The 21,485-nt window shown below is 46.8% G+C and overlaps 1 protein-coding gene across 2 annotated transcripts in view; it reads left to right on the top strand.

The window, feature by feature from the left end:
• Positions 1-21,485, top strand: part of LOC139054444 (atrial natriuretic peptide-converting enzyme-like) — a 784,429-nt gene that overhangs the window by 341,008 nt on the left and 421,936 nt on the right. For both annotated transcript variants that reach the window (XM_070531426.1, XM_070531425.1), the window contains 2 exons: positions 12,867-12,999; positions 13,054-13,161. In XM_070531426.1, the coding sequence (XP_070387527.1) occupies positions 12,867-12,999; positions 13,054-13,161 (241 nt within the window). The remainder of the gene's footprint in view (positions 1-12,866; positions 13,000-13,053; positions 13,162-21,485) is intronic.

Here is a 21,485-nt window from a genome sequence, read left to right as displayed (position 1 = left end):
TTCCTTTGGAGGCCGACGAAAGCTTTAGGTGTAGAGTACTCATCCTATTGTCGGATACCAAGCCGGTCGGCCAGCGCAGTCGCACGAAAACAACTACACTATTATCTGGCGGCCGTAACTCACTACTTTTGACTGAACAGATTAAGAAGCAATGAAGCTACCCGCGTCACCAAATTCAAACAAACTTCGACAAGCAAGAAAGCACAAATTGTGCGGGGGGCGTATTTCAACAGGTGATACGAGTGCGCCTTTCTGCCCATTTCAAGACGTGCATTGCACTGCGAGTGATAGCGGCGTCAACACCCCCTGTATCGATGGGCGCTGAAAAGAAATGCATTTATTAATAATGATAAAATGAAACTTATTTTCTTAACTCATCACGAATATAGAAAATTGACTAGGAATTTTATTTTCGTCGAATGAATCTAACTGTGTCTCGTTTGAATTAAAAAACGCGTTTTTCTTTCCCAATGTTTGTTCCCTCCAAACATAATCGCGCTTCAATCGCTGCTCCCATAACCCCCCATGCTGATGTCGGTGACAATCTGTACTGAACCGCTTTTCGCCCAAAGCTTCGCGACCTATTTGAATCGACCTTGGCGGAACTATCCATCAGCGAAGAGCGGAAGTATCCATAGTGATACCATAGTACTTGTCCCTGGATTCCTTCATCATTAACTTTAGCTGTTTACTTTAGTTTGGCATGTCATCATGAAGAGCGGAAGCATGTATACGCTTATAAAGTGCCCTACGCCTTGCCACTTTTCTCTTCAGTTATGATCTCTCTCGTAATCTATGGGCTGTGCATTCGTTTTGTTTTACATTTGAGAGGAACATAGCGGCTTACACATTTGTGAACCGTTCTCAAGTTTAACCACAACTCATCGATATCCGCAGATTCATCTTGACTTAATTTTTCAAACTTCTCAAAAGAAAAGGCTAGTTCATCTATTTATTGAAGTCATCTATTTATGGCCTCAAAGATCTGCGCGCGCCGGCGCGCGCAATTCGCGGACGCCGTGGCCGGTGTATGTATGGTATAAACGCTGGAAAAGGGGTTTGTTTGAGTTTCCGCGTAACAGAATTAAGTTTTCTTGTATATTCAAATTACAATCCGACGCTATCATGTCTGTAGGTTGTTTGTAAGTCGTAGTTGCCGATTTTTCTAACGTATTCTACTTTGAGAAATTCAATTAGTTCAGTAACGTCTTTGTGCTACACGGAGGGTCTGCGTGGTTGGGTGTGAGTGGTTGGGATTGCATGGCTCGGAATGATTTTTGCTGAAACAACGGTCGACGCGGAATGCCCGATTTTCTACAACACGGGGCTCTTAACGCTGTCGCGTTAAAAGGCACTGCTGGTCGGCGCGGTGGCGATAATAGTACGTGCTTTCTTTACACGACGCGTTAGTAGTTCCAGCCGACTATTGCATATCGAGGTGATGTGATGCCTTGAACAGTGAGCCGGAGATGAAGCGCTTGCTTTTCTACTGAGTCACCGCTCCTTCGCGCATGCCAGTTGCGTGCGCATCATGGCCCCGCGCAAACGGTGACCCGCTGGCGATTACGACGCATCTTCGCGCATCGACTATCAACGCAACTAAACAGACGGTACCGCCCTCGCTGTTCCTGGTTCTCGGTCAAGCCAATTAAACGTTCGTGTTGTCCACTTCTCACTTGTGTCCTGTCTGCACGCCTCACCTTTTTCGCATAATGAATCCTTACCGATTAGCTCAGGTTTCTATCGTTCTAAGCACCATCGGCATCCACAGCGGCCTTCACGGCAGCTATAAATGCACTGCATCTGTGCGACTCGTTTTGTGGGCTCAGCGGCTGTGCCTCTACATGTCCACTATCCCGCTGCTCTTCGCCATGCAGGTATGTTCATCACGCAGTGTATTTACTAAAAGAACCAGCAATTACCTCTTGGTACAGCTGCCGAGCCTCTAGTCTTTGTTTTCTATGGCGTGTGAGTGCTTTGCTCTTGCGCGTTCCCTGTTGCTGCAATCAGGCGATATTGAGCTGAATTTTGGACCCCATACTGGAGCAGTTTTAGAGGTGCTAAAGAGATTAACTTCTGGGCAGTCTAAACTTCTCGCGGGAGTCCAGGATCTTAAACATCAGCTTCTGGCAAGTAATAACGCCCTGATCGAGCTCAGTAGACGTCTAACAAGCGTTGGAACAAACTGCCAGCAAATTGAGCCCTTGAGACAGCAGGTCGGAACCGTGCAAACCGACACCGCCGAGACGGTTCATCGGGTTTGTAACCTTGAAACTCGCCTTGATGATACCGATGACCGCTCTCGGCGCAATAAGTTTATCTTTTACGGCATTACAGATACTAACAAATCTGGATCATTTGCTCAGTCAGAATAACTGGTCATTCGGCTGTGTTCTGACCAGTTAAATGTTTCCCTAGGGCCAAGCGCAATCGAGCGAGCGCATCGCCTTGCTCGATACATCCCTGGAAGTAGCCGACCCATCATGGTGAAACTTTCCTTCTTTTAAACAAGAGAAGCCATCTTGTCGAATGGCCGCAAGCTTAAAAACACTTCGTACAGCATGGGGGAGGATTTTTCTAAGCCGGTACAGAACGCGCGAAGACATCTAGTCGCTTTTGCACGAAGCCAATCAGTTCCTTTTTTTTCTTCGCTTTAAAACATTAATCATTGGTTCAAAACGCTACATTTTTGATCCAGCATCCGGACCCGTGAAAGAACTATAGCTACCGCGTTGTAACCAGCATTCGTGTCGACGTGCTCTGTCTGCCCCCCGAGAATCTTTTTCAATCTCTGTTATTTTTACTAACATAGGAAGGTTTTTTCCGCGAAGTAAACAAGTCTCAGATCTAGTATGCTCGTCTGGCAGGGATCTACTTATACTAAATGAAACATGGCTTACCAATCATGTCGCTGACGGTGAAGTTCTGAGTGAAATACCGAAGTTCGATGTTTTCCGTAAAGATATAGGCAGGGTACTCGGGGCGGTGGCGTTCTTATCGTAGTAAAAAAACATCTAATGTGCTCCACAGTCAATGTGACGATTGACCTAGAAATTCTATAGCTTATCGTTTGCCCTAATCCGCAGCTACTACTTCTTGGTATCTGTTGTCGCCCCCCCCCCCCAGGAATCCTGACTTGCCCCGACATCTCAATAACACCTTGAACCATTTCACAATACAATTCCCGAATGCTTGCATCTTGCTTTTGGGGGGATTTCAATTACCCACATATCAATTGGTCAAATTATTCTAGTACAGTTACTAGCATGACAGAAGCTAGAGAATTCTTAGATATTTGCCTTAATTTTAACCTCTCCCAGATGATAACAGAGCCAACGCGTGCAACTCACGGCTCGGCTAACATCCTAGCCTAGCCACTCAGCCTCAAAGCATGTCCTCTATTAGCTACCTACGCAAAATAAGTGATCACAAAGTAATCCATGCTGTTTTCTCATTTTCACCTATAGTACGTCATTCGGATCAGAAAACAATCCACCTGTACTTTTGTAAGCTTTTATAAAACACGAAGCGCATCTGTGCCATGTATCTAACCCTGCTGTATTCCGAATCACTGTCATCACCTAACGAGTGGTAAAAGAGCAACGTAGTTCCATTCTACAAATCAGGCAACCGTAATTCACCCTTAAATTATCGTCCAATGTCCATAACTAGTATATATTGCAAAATAATGGAACATGTCATATACTCGCACGCAATGAATTTCCTAGACAGTAATACCTTTTCCATCCGTCGCAGCATGGCTTCCGTAAAGGCCTGTTGTGTGACACTCAATTTGCTACATTTCTTCATGACCTACACTCAAATCTCGATCGATACTAACACTGTGACCGATATCATTTTTCTTGACTTACATTTGCAAAGGCGTTTCATAAAGTAGCTCATCAGCGCTTATAATTAAAACTTTCTTGCTTGAACTTCCACCCCAATGTCCTAATATGGATAAAAGAATTGCTTAGTAGGGACTTTGAGCGGTGCTGCGGAAAGTACGGCATACGGTACGGTAACTGCGTATTACCGTACCGGTCGAGGACTGCGCATGCGCGAACTTTATTGTACGGACTGACTTTCCGTACGGCATACTAGACGGTAAGGAGTCGGTAAGGCACGGCTAGCACCGTGTGTCGCGAGCCGAGCTGCACCAAGCCAAAACAGTGAGAAGCTGATGTCGGCCACAGAGTCCACGCCTGGCGTGCTTTTTTTTACCATGATAATACCAAGGCAAGTCGTTACCTTAAACCACCTTCTGCGGAGCGACGAAGGGGCAGCAAATAAACAGTGACATAAAAAAAATACAGGTACGTGGCGCCATCTAGTGATGCAAAGTTTACTTAGAGTGGACGCAGAGTTTTTATTGCAATAACTAACTATATTCTACGTATCTGCTGGTGTAAATTGTCAGCAGCGGTGCAATTTACAAGAAACAAACCCTTTTTTATGTGTTGATTAGATAAGAACACCTATGTAACAAAAGGTTTCACGTGTTGCAGGACGAAGTGTCACAAGATATCGCTACCGGCCCTGTGACTGGCGTCTAAGTTTGCCGTAGCCGGGCCCTTCTGTGAATAATAATGCGTGTATGGACAAGCAAAGCTTTCTAGTATTCGTCGAAATGAATATTTCGCGCTCAGCGCATAGTTATTGTATTCTGCAAAGCCCCTATGTTAGCCGCTATCATCATTATCATTGCCGTACGCATCGAGCGGCACACGCAGCTAAAACGTCTTCGGTCATCGCGGTAAGTTAGTACGGAACTGTAATACCATACCGTATACCGCACTTACCGTAACATAATACGGCACTGCTAAAACTCTCTAGTAACCGATCACAGACCGTCAGTGTTAACAATACTACCTCAGAATTTCTTCCCGTAACATCAGGCGTTCCCCAAAGTTCAATTTTAGGTCCCCTCCTGTTCCTAGTATACATTAACAGTCTTCCATTGCATGTTCCCTCTCAGATTCGTATGTTTGCTGACGATTGCGTTGTCTATCGAACTACCACTAACAGTAATGACTGCATTTATCTCCAAAATGACGTGAACAACATTACAGCCTCGTGTGATCACTGGTTAATGGCCCTAAACACTAATATATGTAAATATATATCAATTTACCGCAGCCGTAATCGGCATGGCTTTCTCTACACAATTAATGACATACCAATCGACACTGTAAGCTCAAATAAGTACCTAGGTATTATGATCACGCATGATTTAAGCTGGTGCTCGCATATAACTAACATCATCATCTGCTAACAAAACCTTGGGATTTCTGAAACGCAAACCTCCGCACTGCTCCTCAACAGGTAAAATTACTAGCATGTAAAACACTGGTTAGGCCAAAACTCGAATACGCATCACTCATATGGCATCCTCATCAGATTTACCTCAGCAACGCATTAGAATCCATACAGAACCGCGCCGTAAGATGCATTCACTCGTCATACGCATATTATATCAGCGTATCACCATTAAAAGTAGAGTCTGGTTTGGACACACTAGCGCACAGTGGCCGTATTGTGAGCTTATCATTATTCCATCAATTCTACACCAGCTCGCTTCGCCACGCACTTTACATTTTGCCACCTTCACGCATATCGCTGCGCACAGGCCACCCACTAAATGTTGCTCGCCCTAGCGCGCGCACTGTCACCTGCTCGTCATCATTTTTTCATCGTACAGCTAGAGATTGCAACGGCCTTCCCCACCACGTCGCTGCCATCGCCACCTCATCTGCCTTCGTGGAAGAAGTAACAAGCGTTCTCCCTGTAAAATATTATAGTGGGCAACCTCCTGTATTTTGTACACCCACCCCTTATGTAATTCCCCGCAAGGGGTCTTTAAGGTAATAAAATTCAATGAAATGAGACAGTTAGATGCGCTGCTTTTCCGTGCGCATGGTTTCGCAGTCACATGGTGTTTTCACATTTCGCGGGCTTTCTCTACTTGCTGCAGAATCTAAACATGCTATGTGCGCATGCTTAGGCACGCTTCATTTTATTGCAATGGCAATTATATGGGTCCTCGTAGTGAATTTCTGCCGTTGCCGTGATGTTCTGTATAAAGTGCAAACACGATAACATCGGTGCCGCGCGCTGCGTGTGCGAGTGAAACTGGTCACCCGACGATCCCGGTTCCGAAAGAGAAAGGCAGAGTGGAAGCGCGCCGTCTTTCGTCGCGCGTGAGACACGAGGGTGAGGCTAGGTGGAGGGGGACACTCCGACGACTGCTGCTTATGGCGCGCGAGCGCCGTATCTTGATAGCGATCTACGCTGTAGACAAACTGTGTACGCCTAGAACCGGTAGCTTCGTATGCGCTGTGCGTTGAAGCGCACAGCGTTGGCGTTGAAGCGAGAGACAACACGAAGGTCGCTCGCTGCTGCTGTCGTGTTTCCTCACTCCAGCATTTTTTTTTTTTTGTCCAAGTACACTAAAGGCCCATACGGACATTACTAAGGGGTGTTCCAATAAATAAGTGGTAGATACAGCGAGCTTCTGCGGTTATCGTGCGCGAGAACCGCAGGCGTTTGCGTCTGCGCGCATGACACCGTGCTTGTTAATTTAGTTAGTAAGCGAATGTTTACAGCTTTATACGGCCGATAAAACTACTATCCTTACTTCGTATGGATGTCTAATAATTTGCTGTCGCAATAGATGCTTCGCCTTTGGGGCGGAACTGCGAGTTTTTTAAGTGTCTTACGATTCTCTACAACCGCATAACTGACGTTTTCACAATTATAACAATTAGAAAAGGATTCCGAATTCACTTTATTTGTTAGCGGAATTTCAGGAACTAAAAATGTTACTAGTGGTTTCTCAACAACACTCAAAAAAATTTTACTTGGCTTTATTCACGTTGTATGATCCGGCTTCTTCTTTTCTTTCTTTTTTTTGTTACTTTTAGAGCTCGGTGCATGATAGCTGGGACAACCCGCATATAACAACACTGACCGAAGTGCACTTGGAGGCGAGCGCAGTCTGCCATTGAGAGACTGGCGGATATGTGAATTTCAGGATAGGGCTTTAAAAAGGGCATCATTAAAGACACATTTTCACCCAAGCAAAAGAGAATACTATACAATAAAGTGGAGGATGAAACCGTCATGCGACATAGGGCCTCCAGGGGCATGGCTTCGCAAGAAGTTGAGTTCGCGTCTGAGTTGAAGTTTACGAGAGGCTTCTTAGCAGAGGCAATGAGTGAACCTGGGCTATTTGACGAACGGGAAGCAGCTGTTGCGTCTTCGTCGTTTCTTTTCCGGTCTGCCTCATTGGTCCCCATCAGTTACCTTTCCGCAAAAGCTGGAAACTAGGGACTTTTCTTAACCGTTAGCTTTCTTGGAGTATTTGACGCACTTTCCAGACGCTACGTATCAATGTATCGATCGATCTATGTTTGTGTATATAACTGTGTTCCGCTTACCCGGCTCATTGAATAGTGGGTGGTCGGATGGGTAGCGCATCCGGCTGTTGTGCTGAGGTAACATGGTTCGCAACCAACCATCAGATCAACTCAGGTCGTTGGGTATGTGGCAATGTGTACTCAGGTGTCGCTCTTCAACGGGCCCCTTTCTCGCCGACATGGGTCACGTTATGAAACTTGGTAAGTGCGCTGTTCTAAGAAGCTCTTTCACGCCTACTTGGAGCACTGGGCCACTCGGCCTGTGCTGGTCTTGAATGAACGGATTTGACGCCAACTTAGGTAACTAGGTGTGTCCCCCCCTGGAAATGTGCCACTATAGGATGACGAAACAGATCCCTTACATTTCACTGATGCTGAACGGAATTGAACCACCCCTCACAAGGGTTCCTGAAGGATGCCTTAGCAGGCTGCGCCACATATCCACTGGGTATGTGTCGCTTTTCAAAGAACGCCTTGCACACCAATGCTTTAACAAACTGCGCATTGAATTCACTGGATATTATGCGAAGCATATTACGAGAGCTCAACCCAGCTCCTCAGGCGCGGCGGTGTCGCCATGAAACCACGTGACACCGTGACGTCACGACAGAGGAGAAGTGGCTTTGGCTCAACTCTTGCAAGACGGGCTGGGTGGGAATCGAACCAGGGTCTCCGGAGTGTGAGACGGAGACGCTACCACTGAGCCACGAGTACGATGCTTCAAAGCGGTACAAAAGCGCCTCTAGTGAATGCGGTGTTGCCTTAGAAACGAGCTGTTTCTAAGGCGTGCGTCTCTTGCTCAGGCGCACATTTCGTTGCCGCGCCGAACGCTGCTTTGCTCGACGCTCACCGCGTCCAATGCGGGGCGCGTAGTCGCTGCCCTGTAGCCCATTGTCTTACACCCCTTGGCGGGTCGACGGGAACGCTGTCGCGTTCCACTCTTGAAGGCGAAGCAGTAATGCATGAGTTGTTTCTTCGTCTAGCCGAACCAAATATAGCCAAGCAACAGCAGTTCACCAGGCTTCAACAACTAAAATAACACCAGTGGTTCAACAACTAAAATAAAGGCTAGTATGCTTCGCATCCTGGGCTTAACCTTTTTTTGGCGTTCTTCAAGGAACGTCTCGCCAAGTTAAGTCGCTGAGTGTGCGGCAAGCGAGGGTGCGTTCGGAGGCTTCTCGTCGCACAGGCCCTACGCGAGGCCGGCACGAAGCGCTTCTTTCACGCCGGCTGCGCCACTCTCTTCGCAGGCCACGTGTAGCCTTCGTGGCGGTGGCGCCGAGAGGTGCACGCCTTATACTTGTTTAGGCGGTGGCACTACGTTGCGTCGCCATATTAATTGAGTGCTAAACGCATTACCGTTTCAGTCATTGTGAGATGGGTATTGTCTCTCGCTAATAAACATTGCAGATGGAGTTTCGCTGCTACGCCATTTCGGCACCTGCGCCTGGAAGGGTTAAAGCCAATTCGTTTTCCAACACCCATGCCCTGTCACCCTACACCATTGTTTTCCCGCCTGAATCGGCTCGGTTCAGCCCCGTCTCCGCTGTGGTCGAGGTTGGAAGTGATTGTGCTGATGAGGGAAATATATTATATTATGCGCTTTCACAAACTATTAGAACTATTAGAACATGTAATCTTCACAAACCTTGTGAACTTTCTCGAGTCTAATTCATCTTTTACACCCGCACAGCATGGTTTCGGTAGGTCATTTTCTTGCGAAACACAACTTGCCAGTTTCGCTATCAAACTTCACCATATTTTATATCGCGCATCAGAAGCTGACTGCATTTTCCTAGATTACTCGAAAGCATTCGACAAGGCATGTCACCGCTTATTATTTTTAAAGCTAACCCAAGTGAATATCGACTACAATGTTCTGAAATGGATTGAATAATTTCTTATTAAGTGATCACAGTTCGTTTACGCTAACAATTTTAACTGCCCTTTCAGCGAAGTTTACTCGGGCGTCCCACAAGGGTCAGTGCTTGCACCCCTTTTATTTCTCATTTACATCAATGATCTCCCTTCCATCGTATCATCTAACATTCTTTTGTTTGCTGATGACTGTGTTGTTTTCCGCGAAATAAAATCCCCCGACGATGCTAACATTCTTCAGCGTGACCTCTCTGACATTTCTCTTTGGAGTAATGAATGGCTTATGGATCTTAATACTAATAAGTGAAAAATCATGCGAATATCAAGAAGTGCCAACTCTCCGCCTGTATACTACCTAAATAACGTTGCGTTAGAAGCGGTTACTTCATATAAATACCTGGGTGTTCATATTTCTACTGACCTTAACTGGACGCGCCATATTGAATACATTACTAACAAAGCTAACCGCATGTTGGGCTACGTGCGCCGTAACTTTTCCAAAACTCCATCTTCTTTGAAATTACTGGTTTATAAAAGACTAATGCGTTCTAATTTGGAATATGCCGCCGCGATATGGGATCCACATCATGAAAAACTGATAACTTGAGCTGGTTCAAAATAACGCTGCTCGTTTTATCTTGTCCAACATTAACCGTACCGCAAGTGTAACAAGCATGAAAGCTAATCTTTCTTTACCTCTTCTAGCATCGCGCCGGCAGACAATTCGTTTGAGCCTTTTTCATAAACTATACCATCACCCCATGATACGCGATTCCCTCATTTCGTCCCCCAGATACGTGTCAAATCGCATTGACCATCGTCACAAAGTTGGCATTGAAACATGTAACAATAAAACTGCATTTCAGTCTTTCTTGCCTCGCACATCATGCGAATGGAACCGCCTTCCCGCAGATATAGTCGACATAATTGATAACCAGCATTTTCGTTCTGCACTAGGTAACATTGTATAACAGGAAGATGATAATACTTGTTCTGTAATATGCATTGTATTTATTTATGTATTTCTCTTTTGTAGCCACTCCCCTCTTTAATGCCTTTGGCCTTGAGGGTTCAATAAATGAAAATGAATGAAATGAAATGTTTAAGTAAATGAGTTATTTCATTAGGCAAAATAGAAGTGAGGCGTGCAGACAGGACACAAGAGTAGAGGAGTAGACAACACGAACGGTGTTCGTGTTGTCTACTTCTCTACTCTTGTGTCCTGTCTGCACGCCTCACTTCTATTTTGCATAATGAGTCCTTACCAACTAGCTCAGCTTTCTGTCGTTCTAAGAGTTATTTCAGGTTAGCGTATATTGGAGTGTTTCAAAGCACCTACGTTCTTAGAATACTCTTGAGAGTTTTAGTGACTTTTTTTCTCTCACTTCAGTCACCCGCTTCAAAAAATAATAGCAACACTCGGCTGTAGTGGTTCATAATGTGCGATTGAAAACCAGACCTGATGGTGAAGAAGACAGCTTTCACTGGCCCATTTTTCAGTCTTTCTTACTGCAATGGCGCAAGGGAGGCAATCTTTACAGTACGCGTCGCCTCAGCCCGCTCTGAGTATGATCCATGAATTTCTGTACATCCCATAGAGAATATTTTACAATAAATCAACCTGACAATAAAACATTAAATAAAAGAACGTGTCATTGTTTACTGGTATGCGGCTACTACAGCGGCAGGTACCTAACCCCCCCACACACCGCGCCGGCTCGCTCCGCTCCCTATGGCAGGAGCCCTCCGTGTCAGGCTTTGTGGCAAAGCATGCGAAACACTGGCCAAGTGAGAGGAAAAATGATATACAGTGTAGTGCAGCTTCCGATGTCGACGTGGCTCCAATGCGCCCCACAGGATAATGAATATAATGAATATATATATATATGGATAATGAATATATATATACATATTCATTTGAGTACCCTAAGAGCCTTTTATGGCATTACATAGTTGGTACGCCACAGCCCCAAGTTTCCAACCTGGCTTTCCTGGCAGAGACCTGCGAAAACCTGTAAATTGAAATCAGGAGCACATCTTTTCAAAACAAAAATTGGAGGACGCTTAAGCTTCGCCTTCAAGGGTGGAACGCGCGACAGCGTTATCGCACCCCGTTCGCACCGCCTACTCAAACGCGCTACGCCAGCCAAACGTCGCGATCGGCACAGATAGTCGGGCCCCGACGCGCCATGAAGGCGGACGCCATCATGGGGCGAGTGGCGCACCACGTGTCGGGGCAGCGCCGTACATTGCGAGGAGGGGGTCTTCTGTGTTTGCCGCAAGATGGCTCTGCATGTTCGCAGAGCACAGAAGAAATGTAGCGGAAACGTACTTTTACCCGCCGTGGTTGCTCAGTGGCTATGGTGTTAGGCTGCTGAGCACGAGGTCGCGGGATCGCATCCCGGCCACGGCGGCCGCATTTCGATGGGGGCGAAATGCGAAAACACCCGTGTACTTAGATTTAGGTGCACGTTAAAGAACCCCAGGCGGTCGAAATTTCCGGAGTCCCCCACTGCGGCGTGCCTCATAATCAGAAAGTGGTTTTGGCACGTAAAACCCCATAATTAAAAAAATTAAACGTACTTCGCTACTCATGAAACTGCGACTTCTGTAAGTCACATGGTCATGATTACCGATATACACCGCAGTATAACTTTCTACGGCACGTTTCTAAGGCAACACTGCATTCACTAAAGGCGATTTTGTCCCGTTTTGAAGGAACGAACTCGTGGCTGAGTGGTAGCGTCTCCGTCTCACACTCCGGAGACCCTGATTCGATTCCCTCCAGCTCATCTTGCAAGATGTTTTTTATTGATTTATGAAGTGCCTTCTGGGATTTATCGCTCACGGCCAAGGCCACCGACACCGATGACACCGGCTTTTCTGCGACACGAGCTCCTTAACGCTGTCGCGTTAAAAGAGCTGTAACTCACTTCTGAGGCATCGTCATATGGCACAAGAGGAGCAGTCTAACTGGTTGGTTTTGCCGCCTACGCTCAATCACTGAGCGCATCCGGTGAACAGGAAACTAATAGCACGACTGTCGTAGTAAGCGAGCGCCCGGAGGTACTGCTCCGGCCGAAAGCAAAGTTGGTTTCTTCAGTGTCGCTGAACCTCCTACAGGAACCACTGCAAATATCCACATACAAATAACAAAGTGAAATTATCCAAGTAAGCTCCTCACTTTCCGTCTACGGAGACAACCGTATTATTGTTTAGCAGTTTCGAGAGCCGAAGCGAAGGACACCAGGCCTTAGAAAAATTATAGACATTTCAAGTCAATAAATCTCGTAGCAAACTAAATAGAAATGGATAAATGTTTGTCGTGTTTCACACAAGAAGCTAGAAATTTTCGCATTTCCCACTACGTGTCGCTTACATGAAAGATACGCTGGACTTTTACCACTACACTAGTAGAACAACGTACCGTGGTGACGTTTCACGTAAGTTTTATTTTTAAAGTTGGGGATGCTTAGGATCCTTCTTTGGCATAAAGTGAACGTGTTAATTTTGTTCATTTCTCACTACCACGAGCGTATGCATAACATTGATCGTGTTTCCGTGTCGCAGGACGTGCGGCGGGACTCGGTGGCCTACCGGCAGCTGGCCGACTCCGAGTGCCACCCGCTCGCCGGCGAGCTGGTGTGCCGCCTGCTGCAGCCCCCGTGCACGGGCGTGCTGCCCTGCAGGGCCTTCTGCCAAGGTGCGTGGCTCGTCGCCGCTGTGCGCGCCTACACGGCTCCTCTTCTCTGCGCAGAGTTCTGGTCGTCGTGCCAGCGGCAGCTGCCGCCATCGGTCGCCGCTCGCATCGACTGTGACCGCCTGCCGGTGTACAGCGGTCCTGGCAGCTGCCATTCCAAGCCCGGTAAGCGCTGTCACAGGCTTGGATATGGAAATCTGTGCGCGCAATGCTCCTTCCTTGAGAGCTCGAAAGTTTTACTGAAAGACAGGCTGCTTTAAGATGTATTAAACGGCGACTAAAGGGAAACGGTTAAATTTGCTTACCTAGAGTCACAAACACGCTGCACCATAATACACTCATCACTTTCTTCAATAGACAATCTCAACTGAACAAGCACCCTTCATATCTTGAGACACATTTCACATTAGGAGATGCCGAAATTAGCAGGGTACTATGTCGGGCCTATTGGTGCATAGCTGATAAAAATATTGTGGCGCAATGTAAAATAGCATGCGCAAGAAAAAAAGAGAAAAGAGAATTTTTGAAGCAGGATTAGTGAGCTCTTTAATTTACATAAGTGATTTTGAAGTATTCGTCTTAGTGCATAAGTCGTATTGTCAAGGTTGTAGAGGGTGCTTAGAAACACCAATGACCTAGTTCTTTCACGTTATCTCTTACGTGGTCCTATCTTTTTCGGCCTCTGAAGAATGTCGACCAAGTACTTTTAAACATTACTTACACACATTACTTCACAACTTGAATCACTATGGGTAATGTGCCGTGCCTCACCCGAAACACTAATACTTGGCATATGCTACAGGCCCCCTCGTACTGATCCAGATTTCGCCCGTGAACTTCATGAAATATTATCTCATCTTGTGAATAAACACCCCACATATTCTCCTCTATGGAGATTTTAACTTCCCTAACATGGACAGGCTGAATCAAACATCACCAATCACAGGAAATACTGAAGCAACGGAATTGGTCGATATTTGGCTGAACTTCAACCTTAGTCAACTGGCAATCGAATCAACACGCGTCACTAATGTTTCTTCGGACATTTTTGGCCTGATACTTGCAAATAACCATGAAAGCTTAAAATCTATCGCATACTTAGGTGAAATCAGTGATCACAATGTAATTCATACAACATTTAATTTCTTCCGCAAAACACGCCACATCTTCAGCAAGAGAATTCATTTGTACAATAAGGTCGATTACGATAGAATTAGTAGCGAACTACGACATTTCCTGCGTGCGTTTGAATCCAGTCTCGATTTCCGAAGTCTTAATAACAATTGGCTAATTTCTAAGGACAATATGATTGAGCTAACTAATCAATTCATGCCCAAGGTAAACTTCCTTCTCAATAAAAGCAAACCAATGTTTTCAAAAAGCTTCAAAACACAAGAAAACAAAAAATTGGAAGCTTATCATCGCATCCACTGGGCTTAACTTTAGCGTATCTTTAGCGTTTGGAGGCATCTTGACCGCATACACGCCCGGCGCAAAGACGCTGGCGCGGTTGCGGGCACAGAGACCGACGCGACGGCGGGCGCGCGCCGCTTCATCCCTGGCGTGACGTCACATATCACGTGATGCAGCGATGGTGGCGCGACGGCGCGAACCGAAGCGTGGAGGCCTCCCCCGGGCGACGTCCGACGGCGCGATATGAGGCCCCATCTGCAGCCGGTGTGACGTCATCACGTGACGTCAGATCATGTGATCTCACTTCAGGGTCAATGGTGGCCACCGCCGGGAGGCGACCGACGGCGCGATATGAAGCCCCATCTGCAGCCGGTGTGACGTCATCACGTGACGTCATGTCACGTGACCTACTTGAAGGTCACTTGAAGGTCAATGGTGGCCACCGCCGGGAGGCGACCGACGGCGCGATATGAGGCCCCATCTGCAGCCTGTGTGACGTCATAACGTGACGTCATGTCACGTGACCCCACTTGAGGGTCAGTGGTGGCCACCGCCGGGCGTCGCGCGAAGGCCCGAAACCTACGTTAATATGCTTCGCATAAAAAAAAAGAAACGTCGCTTTCGTATTGCGAAATTTAATGGAAGTGCGTGCCCATGGGATCGGTACTATTCTGCAGAAAACGCGTATTATCCTGCAATCCGAAATGCGAAAGAGGCGTTTTATCACATTGGCTTACCTGAAGTTCCAACAAGTAACCGTGGCTATGGTGTTGGGATGCTGAGTACAAGGTCGCGGGATCGAATCCCGACCAGGCAGCCGCATTTCGATGGGGGCAGAATGCGAAAAAACCCGTGTACTTACTTGTTTATCTATATACATGTACCTTACAGGCCTTCGAGAAGGCATTGTGTAAGTGGGGAAATACAGTAACATATTAGTATGGAATAGGGAAAAAGAAACATCAGTTTGATGAAAGGAATATGCACGCAACATGGAAAGTTAATACGACATTACATATACAACTGCATTTAGATTTAGGTGCACGTTAAAGAACCCCAGATGGTCGAAATTTCCGGAGTCCTCCACTACGGCGTGCCACATAATCAGAAAGTGGTTTTGGCACGTAAAACCCCATGATTGAAAAAAAAAACATTATACTTACGAACGATAATGGTGAGGAGGTGAGCGACGTTCATTGGGCTGAAGTGCTTAACATCACGTTCTCATCTGTTTTTACTAAAGAAGCTCATGTACGTTTTCCTATGCCACCTGCTATAACATTACCGATGATGGCCTCAGTGACATTATCTGTTGCTGGCATTTCGTCCCTCATCGACAAAATTAAATTTTTATCATCAGCTGGCATCGACGACGTTGACTCCAAACTATTAAGAAATTCTAAACAAATTATTGCAGAATATTTCTCAATACTGTTCTTACTGTCGCTTGAGACAGGAATTTTGCCAGATGACTGGGAAGTGGAACAGATAATTCCGGTCCACAAATCAGGAAACAAACAATCCCCTTTGAACTACCGTCCCATTTCACTAACGACCGTCCCATGCAAAATCATGGTACATGTCATATACTCTCACACAATGCACTTCCTGGACACGAACAATTTCTTTCATTGCTTCCAGCATGGCTTTTGTTTATACTGTGCAACTCAACTGGCAATATTTATTCATGACTTACATTCCACGATTGAGCGTGACCTTCAGACAGATGCAATATTTCTGGACCTAGCCAAATCATTCGCCAAAGTATGACACAAACGCCTGTTACTAAAACTTGCCTAGTAGGACCTGCGCTCTCACATTCTCGGGTGGATTTCAGAATGTCTTTCGAACCGTTCTCAGTTTGTCTCTATTAAAAATAAACGTTCTAGCTCCCTCTCCGTAACATCGGGCGTCCCGCACTGGTCTGTCCTCGCACCCCTTCTGTTCCTAATATATATTAACGACCTACTCAACCATGTACCTTCTTAAATCCGTATGTTTGCCGACGATTGCGTCATCTGTGGCACAATTACTAACCTTTCTGATCAAAATGCGCCCCAAAATGAACTTAACCGTGCACAGGAGTGCTGCGACCTTTGGCTAATGACGCTTAATCCCACTAAATCCAAACTCGTTTCACTTCAACGCCAGCGTAATGTTTTGCTTTTTCTTGCGTAGTGTCTAACACCACTGTTGATCAAGTCCAATCCTATGAGTACCTTGGCGTCACCTTGTCCTGCGATTTTTTCTTGGCGCGCACATGTCACCAATGTCATATCATCAGCGAGCAGATCTCTCGGTTTTATTATGCGTCATTTGCGTCACGCCCCACAGGACATAAAACTTCTCGCATATAAATCTCTTAGAATATGCGGTGCCCATCTGGAATCCGGAACAGGTATACTAAGGCCCAAACAATGAAACGTTCCTTTCCTTCGAGCGCTTCCTAACCTTACGTGAGGCCTCCTTACAGCGAAGGAGCGATGGAGGAAGCAAGCATACTCTGAAAGCTCCCTTCACCCGTCCTCACGTAAGGAGCGGTTGCCGCCATGCCTGGGTTCGAGATTATCTCTTAAAAGCTTTAGGCGAACACCAGAACACCACTATTCAATAAAAAACATTGTATCGTCACACAATCTCTAAGTTGATGAGCTAATATAGAGAAGCGTGGACGCTATTTTTTAGTTTTGTTTACTAAATCTAAAGAAGCAGTGCATTACAGTGCGAAACTTGATGTGCTCCAGCAACGCTGGCACGCCGGCGTCGTGCAACGCCTAGCAACGCCTAGCAACGCTTCCATGCCGCACGCGTGACTGAAACGAACGTGCCTGGCAAAACGTACCGTGCTCGCGCTTCTCCGAAGGTGGGCGACAGCACGCACGCGCAAGCAAACGTCACGTGGTTAAGCAGTGAGGCGAAGCGCTTGTTCAGGGCCAGGAGCGGCGTAAGGACGCATGAAGGTAGCTTGGCCCAAACAAAAAAACGTTCCTTTTAGGGGTGTGCCAATATTCAAATTTTCGATTACGAATCGAATACGAATAAGGCGAATAACTCTCTTCGAATATCGAATCGAATATCGAATACATGTGTAGTATTAAAAAATTGCAAGAGAGGTTACAATAGCTTTATTACCCTTTTAAAAATAACATTGCATTTTACAAGGTTGCTTCAAATTAAAGAGGTACTCAATTATAGATAATGGACTCAGGTAATGCCCTCAGTCAGGTAAAATGCTTGTTACAGATTGTCGTGAAGGAAAATTAACTGCTCAATATGGCCAGAAAGTGAACGCTCTCTATGCACTGTCACATTTCTACCGGTAGAAAAGACTTTTTCACTAGGAACTGAAGTGGCAGGGATCGCCAAGTACTTCCGGGCGAGTGCACTTAAAAGCGGGTACCTGAAGCGGCCAATGGACTGCCACCACTCACAAGGATTCATGCCCCTTTCCAGAAGAGGCTTTTGCGCGTAGACTGTGACTTCCCTCTCAGGGGCAGATGCCAAATGTGTCTTCTCTTTGTTCATCACTAGATCGTCAAAAGCATTCCATACACTCGATGCCACCAGTGGACACGAAGTCGACGCTGGCACGGCGGTGTCCCCACGGTGTTCCACGATGGCTTCCTGGAGCTCCCTTGTCACAAGGTTTTTCAGCCAGATCATCTGACCAGATGCCTGATGAACTGTGGCCATAAAGCGCGGATCAAGAAACATGCCTAGGCTGGCCACTTCATCAAATTTCCACTCCGCACAAAGAGCCTTGATACATTTTGCAACAATGTTAGCAAACCCTGAGTTGCCTTTGCAACCTTCAAGGCAATGGGGCATTCCAAAAATAATTGGAATTATAAAGCTTGGTGAAAAAGAAACCGAAACTGATCATGTCTCAAATGCCTGAAGCAGATAGACTGAAACAGAGCATACAGATAATGAGCGGATCATGCGAAGTTCTCAGTTAATAAACATGTTCTTAGGAGAATGCGGAGCAAGCATACAATTGGTTAATTGCTCAATCATTCGCAGTCTATCCGAATATTCGCCGTTTCCACCGTTATTCGGCCGTCCTCGGATATTCGTGAATTTCCGAACATGCATTTCTCGAATCGAATACGCTTCGAATATGGAAAATATTCGATTCGTATTCGAAATTCCGAATATTCGCACACCCCTAGTTCCTTTCGTTCGAGCGCTTCCTAACCTTACGTGAGGCCTCCTTACAGCGTAGGACCGATGGAGGAAGCAAGCGTACTCTGAAAGCTCCCTTCACCCGTCCTAACCTAAGGAGCGGTTGCCGCGTGCCTGGGTTCGAGATTATCTCTTCAAATCTTTCTGCGAACACCATTATTCTATTAAAAAATGTTGTATCGTCGCACAATCTTTAAATTGAATAGCTAATATAGAGAAGCGTGGACGCTTTCTTCTAGTTTCGTTTACTAAAGTTAAAAAAAAGTTGCGCATTACAGTGCAAAACTTGATGTGCTCCAGCAACGCTGGCACGCCGGCGTCTTGCAACGCCTAGCAACGCCTAGCAACGCTTCCATGCCGCACGCGTGACTGAAACGAACATGCCTGGCAAGACGTACCGTGCTCGCGCTTCTCCGCAGGTGGGCGACAGTGCGCATGCGCAAGCGAATGCCACGTGGTTAAGCAGTGAGGTGAAGCGCTCGTTCAGGGCCAGGAGCGGCGTAAGGACGCATGAAGGTAGCTTTGGAGCTACCTTATGCTGAGGAAGCACCAAGGAAGCCTTCACCGAGGGCCCCTCAGTAAGGAAGCTTTCAGAGTGACATAAGGTAGCCTCACCTCAATGAAGGCTTCCTTAGTGAGGTAAGGAAGATTTCATTGTTTGGCTTCTTATGCTGAGGAAGTACCAAGGAAGCACCAAGGAAGCCTTCACCGAGGGCGCCTCAGTAAGGAACCTTTCAGAGTGACATAAGGTAGCCTCACTGCAATGAAGGCTTCCTTACTGAGGTAAGGAAGATTTCATTGTCTGGCCCTTAATCAACGAATTAGAATCTCTGCAACATCGTACAACTAGGTTCATTCATTCTTCATACTCATAGGACATCAGCATATCATCCATCAAAGGCGAAACTGGTCTTCCAAATTTTTCTGTGCGTCGCCGCATCACCAGCTTTTGTCTGCTTCACAAATTTTTTCACAACATCCTCAATCGCGCGCCCTACATCATCCCACCGACGCGCCTATCGCATAGCACTAGCCATCCCTATCAAATTGCACGCTCACGTGCTCGCAGGATGGCCTTCGCTGCCTCATTTTTGTTGGCGCAGCAGTGGACTGGAATGGCCTTCCCCGGGACATTGCAGCAATCACGTGTCCATTAAGATTTACAGAAAATGTCACAGCACACTGCGCCGCATAAAGACTTATTTGTTACCTTCATTAGCTAGCCCACCCCTTACGTAAAACCCCCTAAAGGGGGGTCTTTAAGGTAATAAAGTGATGTGATGATGTGATAAAAAGTTGGCCGCCCTTCCACTACTGTGAAGAGCAGCGCGGGCGATGCTCGGGATCCGCGGCTATTCTTTGTCGTAATGCCTCGGCTTCCCTCACGGTGAGGTCGGCACGTCGACGACGAGCACTTTCTTGAGCGAGATCGCGGCGGCCTTCATGAAACGCCGCCTGTTCTTCGGCCTAACGCAAGACGCGCGGCCGGCTGCCGCTCCTTCAACGCAGCCTGCTCTTCGGCAGGAGGCACCAAACGCGGCTTCCCATCTGACTGCCGCGCATGAACTGGCGGGAAACGGCAGGTCATAGAATAAAGAACAACAATTGAGAAGGGAAACTGTACCTTCCACAGTGGTTCGAAAATAAGAAGCGGCAGCGCATGGAACTTAGTGGGGGGCCCGACAGATGGCGCTACTTTAACAGAAAGCGGAAATGTTTTTTTTTTGTTAGTACACTATTCAATATGGCCGCTTTATACCGGTGGCGTACGCTGGGTACGCACCGTGTTCGCCTCGCTGGCTTTGCGGCATGCCTCAGCTGCCGCGTTTTAATGGTCAGGAGACTAAAGAGCCTCTACTGACGCCCATACAAACAAGCCACAAGTGAGTGAACAGGACGTGCGACTTTATTGGCAGAATAAAACCAGTGCACCTTCTCATACAAGATCAGAAATAAACTTTGCATGTCGAGATGCGCTGAAACCATTAACGCGAGCTCGTAAACTGCTCACATTCGTAGCCGCACATGGCGATCTGGTAACGAGCGACAATCAGTAGCGCAAGCAAATTGGACAGTGCACCACCTGTTTGCATTGACAGTCGCCGTAACTTGCATTGCGAAGCAATCGGGTGACGCAAGGCATCTGCTGCCGCAACCAACACAGCGACATGGACTAAACGGCATTTTAGCGTACCCGCCTTTCCAACCTGCACGTTTCTTTTTGTTCTTTCGGGGGCCGCTAATGTGTAACTCATAGTTGGTGCCCCACATTCTCAATGTGGGCGTCACCATTTTGCAGCCACTTTTGCAGGCCTTTCCACCCATGTGGCTATCAACTTCGGACCATGTAATAACGTGTGCTGTCTCCGCTCACGCCACATCACGGCCGATGAAGGCCCACAAGCATAATTGGCCGGCGGCTGCAGCAAGAAATGTCGAATGGGGAGAGCACCAATTATGGTGCATGTAAATTGGGAGTCTTTGTCGCTGTGTGGACTGCAGGAGCAGATGGTTACCTCGGGAGACTGTTGCCCATGCAGCTAACCAGGTCGCCACATCGAAGAAACATAACACGGCGACCATTATCAAATTAGACTCTGCATTCAATCACTGTACATTGGCTAAGATCCACATGACAACAGTGAGCATTCACGCACTACAAGTTGCATACAGCACATTCAGCTATCCGACTTCAGGCACAGTGCTTGCCTACGTCGCACATGGTCTAGTAACGAGTGACAACCAGCAGCACAAGCAGATTGGACAGTGCCCCACCTGTTTGCAATGACAGTGACCGTAACTTGCACTGCGAATCAATCGGGTGACGCAGGCACCTGCTGCCATAGCCAACACAGCGACATGAACTACCCGGCATCCTAGTGTTACCTCCT

Source organism: Dermacentor albipictus, chromosome 1, assembly GCF_038994185.2.
Source record: "Dermacentor albipictus isolate Rhodes 1998 colony chromosome 1, USDA_Dalb.pri_finalv2, whole genome shotgun sequence".
Taxonomy (NCBI): Eukaryota; Metazoa; Arthropoda; class Arachnida; order Ixodida; family Ixodidae; genus Dermacentor; species Dermacentor albipictus.
Note: the sequence above shows the minus strand (reverse complement) of the source record. Positions and strands in the feature narration are given on the sequence as shown.